Source organism: Bos indicus x Bos taurus, chromosome 5, assembly GCF_003369695.1.
Source record: "Bos indicus x Bos taurus breed Angus x Brahman F1 hybrid chromosome 5, Bos_hybrid_MaternalHap_v2.0, whole genome shotgun sequence".
NCBI lineage: Eukaryota > Metazoa > Chordata > Mammalia > Artiodactyla > Bovidae > Bos > Bos indicus x Bos taurus.
The window spans coordinates 94,211,947-94,223,985 of NC_040080.1; the positions used below are offsets into that span (position 1 = coordinate 94,211,947).

Here is a 12,039-nt window from a genome sequence, read left to right on the forward strand (position 1 = left end):
GGCCCCGTGGGCTGGGCTGATGGGCGCCTGGCAGCGGTGGCAGGCGGGGTGGCCGTGGTGGCCTGAGTGCCTTTGAACGCCAGGCCTGGGCAATAGGACTGAACCGGCCTTTGCTCGATGGAGCCCGAGGGGGCAGGGCCAGGACCCACACGCGGACCCACACAGTCGCCCCCTCTCACCGTTCTGGCCCATGCATCTTCCTTCTTTTCGCCTCCATTGGGGCAGAAACCCCAGTCTGCAATAACCCAACAAGTTATTCAAGTCTGTGGCTTCGGGTACTTGTTTAACAGCTCTGGGTTTGCCTTTATCCTGCGTAATTAAAGGCAAACATTTGTCCCACCGGGGGTCCCACTTAGGCTGATGAATTTGATTTCTTTTTTCATTAATGGGCCGTGTTTATCATACTTCTAATTATTTCAACTTTAAACACTATTCGTTCTTGTGAGGAGGTGGGAGTGGAGGCGGGAAGTTCGTTCTCCCCGGGGGGATTATTTCCATGAATAATACCGAGGATTCTGAAAGCAACTCTGTCCCCACCCAGGGCTGAGGTAAGGAGTGGGTTTGGGACCGGGGTCAGGTTGGTCTGGGAGACAGGTCGCAAGGCCCAGTGAGTCTGCTTCCCTCCAGCTGGTTCCCCAGGTTAAGCCGTGGGGCTGGATGTTTATGAGAGGTTATCTGGAGTTTGTCCCCCTCATTCTGCCGCCTCCCTCGCCCCCTCCCGGGCTAGGCTCACACTCTTCCCCTTCAAGGCTCTTGAAAACCTTCCACAACCCCAGCAGATACCAGCCCGGCCTGGGCAGAGAGGGTCAGGGAATGATGTCCCGGCCCCCAGCTTCCAACACAGAGAGAAAGACCAGGAAAAGCCTGAGGTGGTCAAGCGGCCCCTGGGTGTGGGGGATAGGGCCCAGCAGACCCCAAAATGGGGAGCAAGGGCAAGGGACTGGGACGTCAAACTCCAGGGACAGGCACACCAGGCAGGAAAATAAAGGAGACGTGAAAGAGGGGGGAGGGAACCCCCCAAAGCCATATAATTCTCAATTGCTTTGGTCTTTAATTTCATCGCCCCATAAATGAGGAAATATCAGTTCCCATACTAAATTTTTATCCTTGGCTGATAAATATGACGGGGAATTTTCGTTGGGTCCTCGTAAAAGCGAACAGTTTCGATCAAACTGGTGGGGAAAGACTTATGCAGATAATACAAACAGAGTTGCCATAAAGTCTCCGCGTTTCCCGCGGGGTGGGCGGTGGGACAAATGGCTCCTTGGATTGACTGCCGCCCCGGCGGGCCAAGTCTCATCTGGGGCCTAAGCAGGCTAACCTTGCCCGGGCCATCCCCCTGTGCCGAGCCCACTGCGACCCCTGCAAATGAAAACACGAAAGCATTTCAAATCTCCCTTGGCTGGCCGGGTCAGCAAGTCACACATTACAAACATTTTCTTCCAGTTTTTCCTGGGGTTCAGGAACCCCTGAGCCTTCTCTCTCGCCCTCTGGATGCAAGAAATCCCGGATTTCTTTCCGAAGTCGTCTTCTAGAAGCCGCCGGCTTGGGCCTCCCTAGAAGGGATCCAGTCTCCTCACTCCACGCCAGGGCGCCCAGGGCTCAGATCCCTTTCCCGGCCCGGCTCCAAACCTTTGGAAAATCGAAACCCGAGGCTCAGCACTGGGGGAAATGTGGGGCCACCGGAAAGACAAAATATTCTCCACATTCCGTCTCCTGAGGAAGGGGTAGAGAGTTTAGTTCGCTTTGGGAGAAAGGCGATGAAGAAACGGAAAGAACTATTTGAAACATACCTTGTCTCTTATTTCTCGCTTTCCCTTATTACAAAAAATAAAAATAAAAAAATAAAATAACAACCACAAAAATAGTCTGGTTCCGCTCCATTCAAAAATGCCCCCAGCTCCTTGGCTCCTTAAAGGACACTTCTGTAGGTCGGGTTTCGTCGCCGCCTCTGTTGTCCCGGTTTCCCGGTTGATACGTGACTCCCCCCAAGCTGCTCGAGGCGGCCCCGAGGGTTCCCTCTTTCTCTCTGGGAATATTCCCTGTTTTCATAGGGGGCAAGGTCAACTGGAAAGCGAGGGCCGCCAGGGCTCGGAGCAAAGCAGCCGAACCGGCTCCAAGGCCAAAGCCTTCCAGCCCCTGAGTTGATAACCCCGGAGCCGCCCACCCAGCCAGGCCCAGGCCGCACTCCCTGGTCGGGGAGCCGGCGCTTTGGGTTGCCGGCTTCTTCCTCCCGCGACCCCTAAACCCCTTCGGAACCTCCCTCGCCCACGCAGCCCTAAAGCTGTCTTGACCCCTCCCTGGCCTGCCCCGGACACTGGAGATTCCCCGTCAATCCCCGCAGGGAACTGGCGACTCAACCAACTTCCGTGACAGGCGGTCCCGAGCTGAACTCCCAGCCCCAAGGAAGGAGCCCGACGAAGGAGGACGCAGGAGAGGAGAAACTTTAGTTCTGTTCGGGAGTCCTTAACTTTTTCTCTCCCTTTTTCTGTCCACAGGAGCCCTCCCCCAAACCTCACCCCACTCCCATCCCAAGGGAAGAAGTGGGGGCGGGGGCCAAGGCGAGGAAAAGAGGAGGTGAGGAGAGGGGAAGAAGTACCTGAATCGTGTCTTGACCTTTTAATTTGAATTTGACTATTTTGAGCCCTGAGTTGCCTCGCTCTCTCACTCTCTCCCGCATTTCCCCCCACCTTCTCCCGCCCCCCTCTCCCCAGGAGTTACAGGCTGGTTCCCGGGTAAGCAGACCCCATTCTCCCTAGAACCCCCGCACCCCCCTCTACCTCCCTCCTGCCCCCGTCGCCCCGGGGGCCCTTCCTTTGTTCGCGGGGAAGGGCTCCGACGCCCCTACCCCGAGGCGGCTGCTAGGTGGCGCTGTTACTCCACGCTGCACACTCCGCCTGCCGACAACTTGACCCCGCTGACGTCACGGCCGTCTGAATCATCAAGGCCATTTTCAAATCCCATTGGTCTAGCCGTCACATGGTGAGGCTCGAATGCGCGGATAATTATGGAGCTGATATTTCCCCCCCTCCCCTTCTTTTCCCTCCCGCCCCTTCAACCGCCCCCCCTCCCGGATGGGGAAAAAAAAAGATGTCAGCTCCTCCGCTGTAGTATTGCTCCTTAAAAACCCCTCTCTCTGAAAATGACATGCCCTCGCAATGTAACTCCGAACTCGTACGGGGAGCCCTTGGCTGCGCCGGGCGGAGGAGAGCGCTATAGCCGGAGCGCAGGCATGTATATGCAATCTGGGAGTGACTTCAACTGCGGGGTGATGAGGGGCTGCGGGCTCGCGCCCTCGCTCTCCAAGAGGGACGAGGGCAGCAGCCCCAACCTCGCCCTCAACACCTACCCGTCCTACCTCTCGCAGCTGGACTCCTGGGGCGACCCCAAAGCCGCCTACCGCCTGGAACAACCTGTTGGCAGGCCGCTGTCCTCCTGTTCCTACCCACCTAGTGTCAAGGAGGAGAATGTCTGCTGCATGTACAGCGCAGAGAAGCGGGCGAAAAGTGGCCCCGAGGCAGCTCTCTACTCCCACCCTCTGCAGGAGTCCTGCCTCGGGGAGCACGAGGTGCCCGTGCCCAGCTACTATCGCGCCAGCCCGAGCTACTCCGCGCTGGACAAGCCGCCCCACTGTGCCGGGGCCAACGACTTCGAAGCCCCTTTCGAGCAGCGGGCCAGTCTCAACCCGCGCGCCGAACATCTGGAGTCTCCCCAGCTCGGGGGTAAAGTGAGTTTCCCTGAGACCCCCAAGTCCGACAGCCAGACCCCCAGTCCCAATGAGATCAAGACCGAGCAGAACCTGGCAGGCCCCAAAGGCAGCCCCTTGGAGAGCGAAAAGGATCGGGCCAAAACCGCCGACTCCAGCCCAGACACCTCCGACAACGAAGCAAAAGGTAAGGCCGCCTGGGCCGTGGTCCGGCTGGGACGCTCGGGCACTGGGTTTTCGTGGCCCCGGGCGAGGGCAGGGAGAGGGTTGGGCCGAGGAGGCCCTGGACGGTCTTGGGAATGCGACCCCAGCTTGAGACTCGTGTCTGCTGAGCGCCAGGCTGGTGGCGCGTCACTTGGCTGGGGAAGGTAAGCGGCGAAGTGGAGGTGCAAGGCCGGCAGCGGCCGTGGGCGCCGAGACCGGGGAGGTGCACACCGCGGGCAGCCTGCGGGCGCCTTATGCTGCCCCAGGCGGGTGACCGCGCCTGGGTGTGTGCTGCCTTTGGTTTGCTTGTTCTACGTTGTTGTCCTGGGGGACTGATGTCCCCCCACTCAGGTCAGAAGCTTGCAAAAAAGCTTAAAATGGCGATCTTGGGCTAGGGACTAAGGGAAGCTTGGGAGACGGGGGATTTCGCTTTACTGCGTTTTCCCAGTTGAAAATGTTTCCTGCGAAGCGCGATTTGTTGTTTGTGGGTCTGATTCCTGCGTGTGGTTTGGGCTCCTGCGGTTTTTGGCTCGGCCGGGGGCCTCGGGCCGCAGGGCTGGGGCCGGAAGAGGTGGAGGTGAAGGGCTGCCCGCTGCGTCCCTCCCTCCCCCAGATGCCTAGGCCGCCTATGGCGTTGGAACAGGGCATGTGGAATGTTGTTAAGTTTTTTATCTTCCTTTGAAAATTTTTTTCTTTTCCTTTTTTTCTAGTTGCATTTTTAAAAATGTAGTTTTCTCATTGGTTTCCAAAAACAGACTACAAATGAGTGGTTGGGAAATTTCTGTGTGCATAGTAAGCGGTTTTCTCCTGCAAGGGAGTGTAGCTTTAGTTGGATTTCATTGTGATTTTGGTTGGCGAGGGAAAGCCTAGGCAGAGTTCAAGCTCAGAGTTCAAGATTCATTTCTGCTGAAGGAGCTGGGGGCCTTCAGGACCCTTCTCTGACACCTGGAGAAAATGTAAAGGAAATGGGAGCAGTGGAGGGAGGCTGAGGCGGTTTTCCATGAAAAGTTGGAGCAAAAAGCATCAGAAAAGGCCCAACTGGCAGACGAGGTGGGGGCGGATAAACTGCTCCCCACGGCACTGGCTGCTGGAGGCTGTGTGTAAGAAGGGCTCTTTGGGTGCAGAGGCGGATGAAATAGTGAGAAGTGAGCAGACTGAGGGCGGCCTGGGTCTTGTGGCGCTTTGTATATGGATGCGGTGCACAGGCATGCCCGGCGGCGACCTGTGTCACACTCACACACACGAGTGCCCTCTCATACATGCACACTCACTCTTTCAGAGGGTGAGGGCAGAGCCTCGCCCTCTTGGGTCTCCTCTGCAAATCAAAGGTGGGCCCTGGCAAGTCAGCCCATGGAGACCCTGGCCAGAAGATGGGCACGGGTGTGTTCCTGAAGGTGAGGGGGAGAGAGGCACACACACCCATGAAGCCTTAGTGGTGGCACATGTGCAGCACAGAAGTTTAATTTTATACCATCTCCCCACACCGTGGGCTTGGTTGGGGTGCAGATTTGGGGTAAGAAAAGCTGCATTCTAGCCCCACCAAAAGCAAAGTCAAGGTTAACAAGCCCACCTCCTAGCTCAAATTGCCCCCATGCCCCATAGACTCTCCTTTCTCTCCTGCCATTCCCCACACCATCTAAACCCTCCAGCCCCAACTAATCTTTCTCTGCCTTCTGCCTGTGCCCTTCTTGCCTCCATCCCCCCATTTTGGTACCTCCTCCAGGCCAGAGGCAAGCCCGCTTTGGGCCAGACTTCCCCACTTGTAATTTCTCCCCTTCCCCTAAACCCCAATTAAAAAAATCAATAGCACAGAGTTATATGTGGAGAGCCTTTGAACAATTTGGCAGGAGGCTGCAGGTGCAGAGGTGGGAGCAAAATTAAGGACATTCAAGTGTTTTAAACTAGAGCCTCAAGTTTGCATTTTTCTGGTGCCTCCTGGTTCCCCTAGGGCCCCCACCCCACTCCCCATCAAGATAAGATCCAGGAACTTGGCAGTTTCATTGGGCATAGAGGGGAATAGAGCACAGAGCCATCAGCAGAGTCCTTTGCTTGGTGTCCCTCTCGGGTCTCTGGACTCTGGGTTTTCTCCCTGGAAAAGATAGCCAAGGTCCCTTCTGCTGCCTAAGGTTCATTTCAGCAAGAATGTGTGCCAGGGGGAGAAGCTATCCATGAGGGAAAGGGAAATACACAGTATATTTAGAATATCTCCTTATATAAATAGACACACATGTGCATATCCCTGTGTGTGCATATGGGGAGGAATGTGTGTCGCTGCAGAAATGCACATGTACATGCATGCATGCATATCTGCATAGACGAGGCAGGAGATTTCCAGGAGGCTGCATTTCCTCAGGATCTCTCTCCCTTGACCTTAGGTCTCTGGCCAGGGCAGTTGTCTGAGGACCCCTCAGCATGCCCCAGAGCTGTTGCCCCTGACCTCTGCTGCCTGCACAAGCTCCCTGCCTCAGGTACTCCTGGGGAAAACAGCTAGGAGAGGAAAAGCTGGCGATGGGAGATCCAGTGGGGGAAGAGTCGCTCTGTGGCACTTGGGGTGGGAGTCAGGGCTGGGGGTCTGACTCTGGCTGCAGAGACTGGGGCAACCTCCCTGCACTGAGTTGAAAAGGGCCAAAGCTCTCTGGGAATTGCCCAGGGCAGCGGGGTGGCCTCTGTTACCCAGTCTGAGGCCTGGAAACACCTTTCCTTCTGGTTGGGGTTTTTTTTTTTTTTCCCCTAGAGCTGGAAGGGAACAGAGAGGAGGGAGGGTCTGGTGGGGCTTAGAGAGCCCACCAGGGTCAACAAGCTGAGGGACAGTGGGAGTACTCAGAACCTGCTAAGTCAAGGTGGACTGGGGTGATTTAAATTTAATAGACACGTTGGAGGCAAGTACCTTCTGTCTTTCTTCCCTGTAAGTTTAGACCCCAGAGAAATTCTAAAAGCCCTGAACCCAAGAGGACCCCACCAGCCAGCCCTGTGGGGCGAGAGCAGCTCCCCTGGGCTCCCTCAGCCGCCCCCACAGCAAGCTAGCTAAGGCTGCAGTGCTGCGAGGGTTTGCCTCTTCCAGGGATACTTATGCAAATAATGTTATTTTTAACAGAGGAGATAAAGGCAGAAAACACCACAGGAAATTGGCTGACAGCAAAGAGCGGAAGGAAGAAGAGGTGCCCCTATACTAAACACCAGACGCTGGAATTGGAGAAAGAATTTCTGTTCAATATGTATTTGACGCGAGAGCGCCGCCTGGAGATTAGCAAGACCATTAACCTTACAGACAGACAAGTCAAAATCTGGTTTCAAAATCGCAGAATGAAACTCAAGAAAATGAACCGAGAGAATCGGATCCGGGAACTGACCTCCAATTTTAATTTCACCTGAGCTCGGGGGGCCTCCCCTCCCCCTCCCTTCTCTCCCCACCACCTTCTTTTCCCCGCCCCTCCTTCCTTTGTGCCTGGTGGTATATTTTTTTTTCCTCCCTGAGTATAAATGCAACACGCCTGCAAAAAAGGCAAAGACCTCAGACTCTCCTTCCAAGGGACCTATGGTTTGTGCTCCGAAGATGCGTCCACCTAAAGCATGAGAAATGGGGTGCTGGGGTGTGGGGTGTGGTGTGCCCACATAGATGAGGGTGGGAGTGTGGCTGGTGTGTGTGTCAACCCCTCACTCATGCACGCACTCACACATAGCATCCTGTTCTCCAGGCAAAGTTAAGGTCGAATCCACCCGATTATAGGGGGAAAAAAATCAACCAGAGAAGGTCTGTAATCTCGCAGAGCACAGTCAGAATCAGAATCGCTTCTTCCTTGCTGCATTTCCTCCTTAGAATAATAGACGTTTTGGAAAGTTCAGCTAGTGTTTGTGTGTTTGTTGTAGCGTCCAGCGCCTTTGCCAAACCCTCTCTGTGTCTTTACCTCCCAGTCGCTCTGAGAATCTGCTTGAAGTCTCGTATTTGTACTGCTTTCTGCTTTTCTCCCATCCTCCAAGCACCCCTACATCCTCCATCCACTGCCATCTCAGAAATTCCATTCAGAGGAACAAAAAACAATTTTTAAATTAAAAATAGAACATAGAGAAGCAAAGACAGAATGCCCCTCCCCCAAATATTACCCTGTCCCTGTCTGGGAGTTGTGTTATTTAAAGATATTCTGTATGTTGTATCTTTTGCATGTAGCTTCCTTAATGGAGAAAAAAAAAAAAATCCTAATAAATTTCCAGAATCGTAATCCTCAAATGGGTGGTTTTTTTGTTTTTTAGTGTTTTTTTTTTTTTTTAGCGACACCCTCCCCCCAAAGAGGCTGAGTGTGTGGATATGTGTGTTTTGTGTTCGACTCATCTCCTAGAGCCTTTCTAGAACGTCTCTTGGCGGGTTTAATGTAAGTGAGAGACCATAACGTTGATTTAAATATTATCCAGGTGACCACAATAAGTCAAGGTCATAAAACAGTAATGTCAGGACGGTCTTGGTGCGCGCGAGAGGTGGATTTTATGATCTGCAAATATAATGTGGTGCTGCAGTAAAAGATGCATTTAAAGGTGACTGGAGGAGGGAAAGAGGCAGAAAGCAAACTGCAATCTTGAGGAGCAGACGGATCCCATTGCTTGGGGTGCTGGGCCAAGCGCACCCCACCGCTGCTGGGGGGAACCCCAAGAGCCCCCCACCTATCCAAGGAGAGGAATAAACTTAACCACCGGAGGGGGATGAGGAGCTGAGCACCCCCCCCCTTCTCGACAGCAGCAGCAGAAGCGCGGGCAGTGGCAGGAGGAGGAGGCAGCGACAAGGTAAGAGAAGCGGTTTCTTGTTCTTCTCTTAGCAGCGGAGTGGGGACTAGCGGCGTCCCCAGGTGCCCAGCACGCATTGGGCAGAGCAGGGTGGAAGGTGTTCTGGGCATCTTTGCTTGCTGGGAGCCCAGGCTTGCCCTGTGGCGGCTCAAAGCGGAGGGCAGTGGCCACAAGCTCCCCCTCCCTGACCCATTGCCTTGGGGTTCGGCAGTGAAAGGGGTAAATTGGTGGTTTTTGGCTTCTTTCTTTACTCGGTCACTCATGGTCGCCTGGAGCTCGACACATGGGTCTTGATGTAGCTCAGTCTGGTCGTCTGCTGAGGGGAGGCAGAAGGAGGATGGGCTGGTGAGGGCTGGAGCTTGAAGCTTAGGTTTTCCTGCTTTCTGCTGGTTTAGATGTGAGCCTTAGCCAGGCTCTCGGTCCCCACTCGCTCTGGCTGTGGGGCTTTGCCAGGCAAGTGGCCTGATTGGAAGAGGCTTTGGAGTGGTTCGGTCACACACGGACGAAGGGAAGCCAGAGTTCAGCTGAGAGACAGAGGGGATCAGAGGAAAGCTAGGAGGAGAGCACAGGAGAGCCAGAAGGGCAAGACAGGGGACCCAGCCCGAGAGTGGAAGGACACTCCAGCTTCCCTCAGGGCCAGAGGCAGGGGGATAGCCCCACTGCGGTGCTGGGGGCGGGGCGGGGGTTTGGCGGCTTGAGGTCCCATTTCACCAGAGTCTCCCTGAGCGATTGCTTAGACCAGAAGCTGATGAGGCAGTCAGACCCCCTGCCCACCCAGCCACCCAAAGTCTACCCTCTAGTCCTTAGGGAGGTTGTGGGGGCGGAAAAGGGGACGGGGCTGAATTTCTTCCTTCCCCAACCCCCTTCCCTTCTCCTCCCGATAAATGCAAAGCTGAATCTCCCGCCCTGCTCGCTCAGCTGATCTGTGGCTTAGGTAGTTTCATGTTGTTGGGATTGAGTTTTGAACTCGGCAACAAGAAACTGCCTGAGTTACATCAGTCGGTTATCGTCGAGGGCCCCAACCCACCTATCCCGCTCCTACCCTCCCCAGTGGGACTGCTCCCCAGGCCCCCTCTTAGACAGGGCAAAATGGGTACAGACTGAGGAGGGCAAGCTGTGAGTGGGGCCACACGACAAATCTGGAGAACCCCAGTTTATCCGTCCACTCAGCCTGTCCCAATCCCCGAGCTTGAGAGAGAGGAGTTTTTCCTGCAGCTATTGTTTCCTGGGCCCAGCTGATGGAGACAGACAAAGGAGGTCTAACCAATTCCAAGGAAATTCAGGAATTTGAGTAAGAGGTGGCCTGGCGGGCCAGCCCAGCTGGGTAGCAGGGTGGGGCAGGATGATTAGAAGAGAGAAGACCACAGAAATAGAAAGGAGTCTTTGAAGGGTTAGTTTTTCCCACTTGCCACCCCCGGGGTGGGGGGCGGGAATCTGCCTCCAGTCAACTGGGGCTGGAGCTTCTTAGAAAAGTGGGGTGCGTGGGGGGTCCCAGGAGCTGGGGAACTCTGAGCGTCAGCTCAGCCACCTCCTCTTCCTCTTGTATAGCCCCATCCCCAGGAGAAGGGCATATTTAGGGTGTTAGTAGGCTAGAAGAAAGTCATCAAGTCCAAGTAGAAACCCCCCACACACACCCTACTGGGAAACATCAGGGCAAGAATCTGGCTCTGGTCTCTCTAGCTGTTTGTTGCCCGTAGGCCTTGGTCTGTTGTGTCTGTGCCTGTCAGGCAGCTGCTTGTCTTTGCACTGTGTGGAAAGGTCTGGGTGAACCGGAGGCTGCCAGCGCCCAGCATTATCATATTGTTGGAGAGGTTGTTGGCTGATGCCAGGGGGGGGAGGGGAGGACCTGGAGTAAAGGGGCATCTGAGCAATGTGCAACTTTGCAAAGCTTCTTCCCCTCCTTGCCCCCTCTGGTTCCTCAGTTCTGGTCCTGGTTGCTAGAGAGAGGGCTCTCCGAACAGGTTTCTCTGCCTGCAGAGAAAAATGGGGAGGGTCACGGAAAATGGAGAGGTACACCCCTGCTCTCAGATTGGAAAAGAGAAAGTCAAAAGGCAAAGGACAGGTTCTTGGTTCTCTTACTGTGGAATTATTATGATTATTAAAACATAAGAAACTTTCAGACAGGGAAACAAAGTCATGTCCCTGTAACACAGTATATCCATGAAGTTTATTCACGCAGTTGTCTGCTGGGGGATATATTGAACCTTGCATGCATGTGGGTCTCTGTTTCTATATCTCTGCCTCCTCCAGGCTCTCCCAGATCCCCTGTATATATTTTTGTGCATACTCATGTATTTTTCTCTTTCTCTTATACAAAGAGATCCCATGGAGATTAGAGGAGAGAATAGTAATAGAGCCTCCGTTCTCCCCAGCTGAAATTGTCAGTCTGTCTTTCTCTCTGTCCCCCAGCCCTTTGTAAGGGAAAAAAAATCTCTTCCCTTGGAAGGAAGTGCTCAAATCGCCCTATGGCTCCCAGAGAAATGGGGAAGTTTTCAGAGAGGAAGGCCAGCTGGTGCGAGGCAGGCAAGGGCTTCCCCGGTTTGGGAGCCCTTGGCAGTCTCTGAGTTTTCAGGCTGTCAGAAGCCGGGGGCCAGCTGGAGTGAAGGGAATCCCAGGCAGGGGCGGGGTGCTCAGGAGTGCCTGGCTTTGAGACAGTGTCCCTGATGGGCCGAAATTTACCAATGAACGACTTCTGCGCTTTGGGTCTCTCAGCCCCAATTTCCATTTCAGAGCTGGTGGGCTTATAGGGGGGTGGCCACAGAGCCATGGGTCTGAGTGTCCCCCCCCCAATATCCTGGGGAGAGGGGTGCATTCCCACAGGGCCAAGGTGAGGGCCAGTCTGGTGGCCAGTGTCCACCGCGGGGCCCTGGGGCCGTGGATCATGGCTAAGGCGATGGTGATTATTTATTCGCTTCGCTGGAGGGGAGTCTTCAAAAGAAACAGCGTGAAGAGGAGGGAAAAAATTATCTCTCTCGTCTGTGGATATTAAGATGGATTTTTATTTCTTAAAGGACCCTCCCCGCCGAGAGCGCATAAGCGTAAACTTAATATATGCTCTGCAGCCCAACTCCAGAAATCGCAATAAAAGTTAAAACCTCCCCTACTGGTTTTTTTTAATTATGATATGGGAAAGAGGAGCAGGATTTATAGAGCTGAACTCTCGGCGTGTAAGTGTTTAAGACTTGCGGGAGAAGGAGGAAGAGGCAAGAGCTCGCCAAGGAGAGCCTTGGTCTCTGAGATCTCTCGCCGGCTGCAGGGGTCTCCGGCTTAGGCGGCGGATCATCTGTGGCCTTCCTGGGACCTCGGCTCCCGGGCACCCTACAGCCCGGCCCACCGCCCTGCCTCGGCTGGCTCGG

At 54.6% G+C, this 12,039-nt stretch overlaps 1 protein-coding gene and 1 long non-coding RNA gene across 3 annotated transcripts; one reads left to right on the plus strand and one right to left on the minus strand.

Annotated features, from left to right (window-relative positions):
• Positions 1 to 1,028: 1,028 nt before the first annotated feature.
• LOC113893227 lies at positions 1,029 to 2,587 on the minus strand. Its single transcript, XR_003511248.1, has 2 exons — positions 1,794 to 2,587; positions 1,029 to 1,716 (listed from the first exon to the last, which is right to left on the minus strand). It is a non-coding gene; the product is annotated as an uncharacterized LOC113893227 (long non-coding RNA).
• A 446-nt stretch (positions 2,588 to 3,033) lies between these two features.
• Positions 3,034 to 8,127, plus strand: HOXC10 (homeobox C10). Of its 2 annotated transcripts, XM_027543073.1 has the most exons (3): positions 3,034 to 3,893; positions 6,286 to 6,378; positions 7,005 to 8,127. In XM_027543073.1, the coding sequence occupies exons 1-3, from the start codon at positions 3,143 to 3,145 to the stop codon at positions 7,280 to 7,282; spliced, it is 1,122 nt and encodes a 373-aa protein (XP_027398874.1). In that variant the 5' UTR covers positions 3,034 to 3,142; the 3' UTR covers positions 7,283 to 8,127. The 2 variants fall into 2 exon arrangements, with proteins under 2 accessions (XP_027398874.1, XP_027398875.1); XM_027543074.1 differs by lacking the exon at positions 6,286 to 6,378 and having other exon boundaries at positions 3,037 to 3,893.
• The last annotated feature ends 3,912 nt before the right edge of the window (positions 8,128 to 12,039 follow it).

Excerpts from the sequence above, each read along its gene's own strand:
- HOXC10 (XM_027543073.1), top strand. The coding sequence starts at position 3,143 with ATGACATGCCCTCGCAATGTAACTCCGAACTCGTACGGGGAGCCCTTG. Across the intron at positions 3,894-6,285 it reads CTCCGACAACGAAGCAAAAG|GTCTCTGGCCAGGGCAGTTG; the intron begins GTAAGGCCGCCT and ends CCTTGACCTTAG. Across the intron at positions 6,379-7,004 it reads GCACAAGCTCCCTGCCTCAG|AGGAGATAAAGGCAGAAAAC; the intron begins GTACTCCTGGGG and ends TATTTTTAACAG.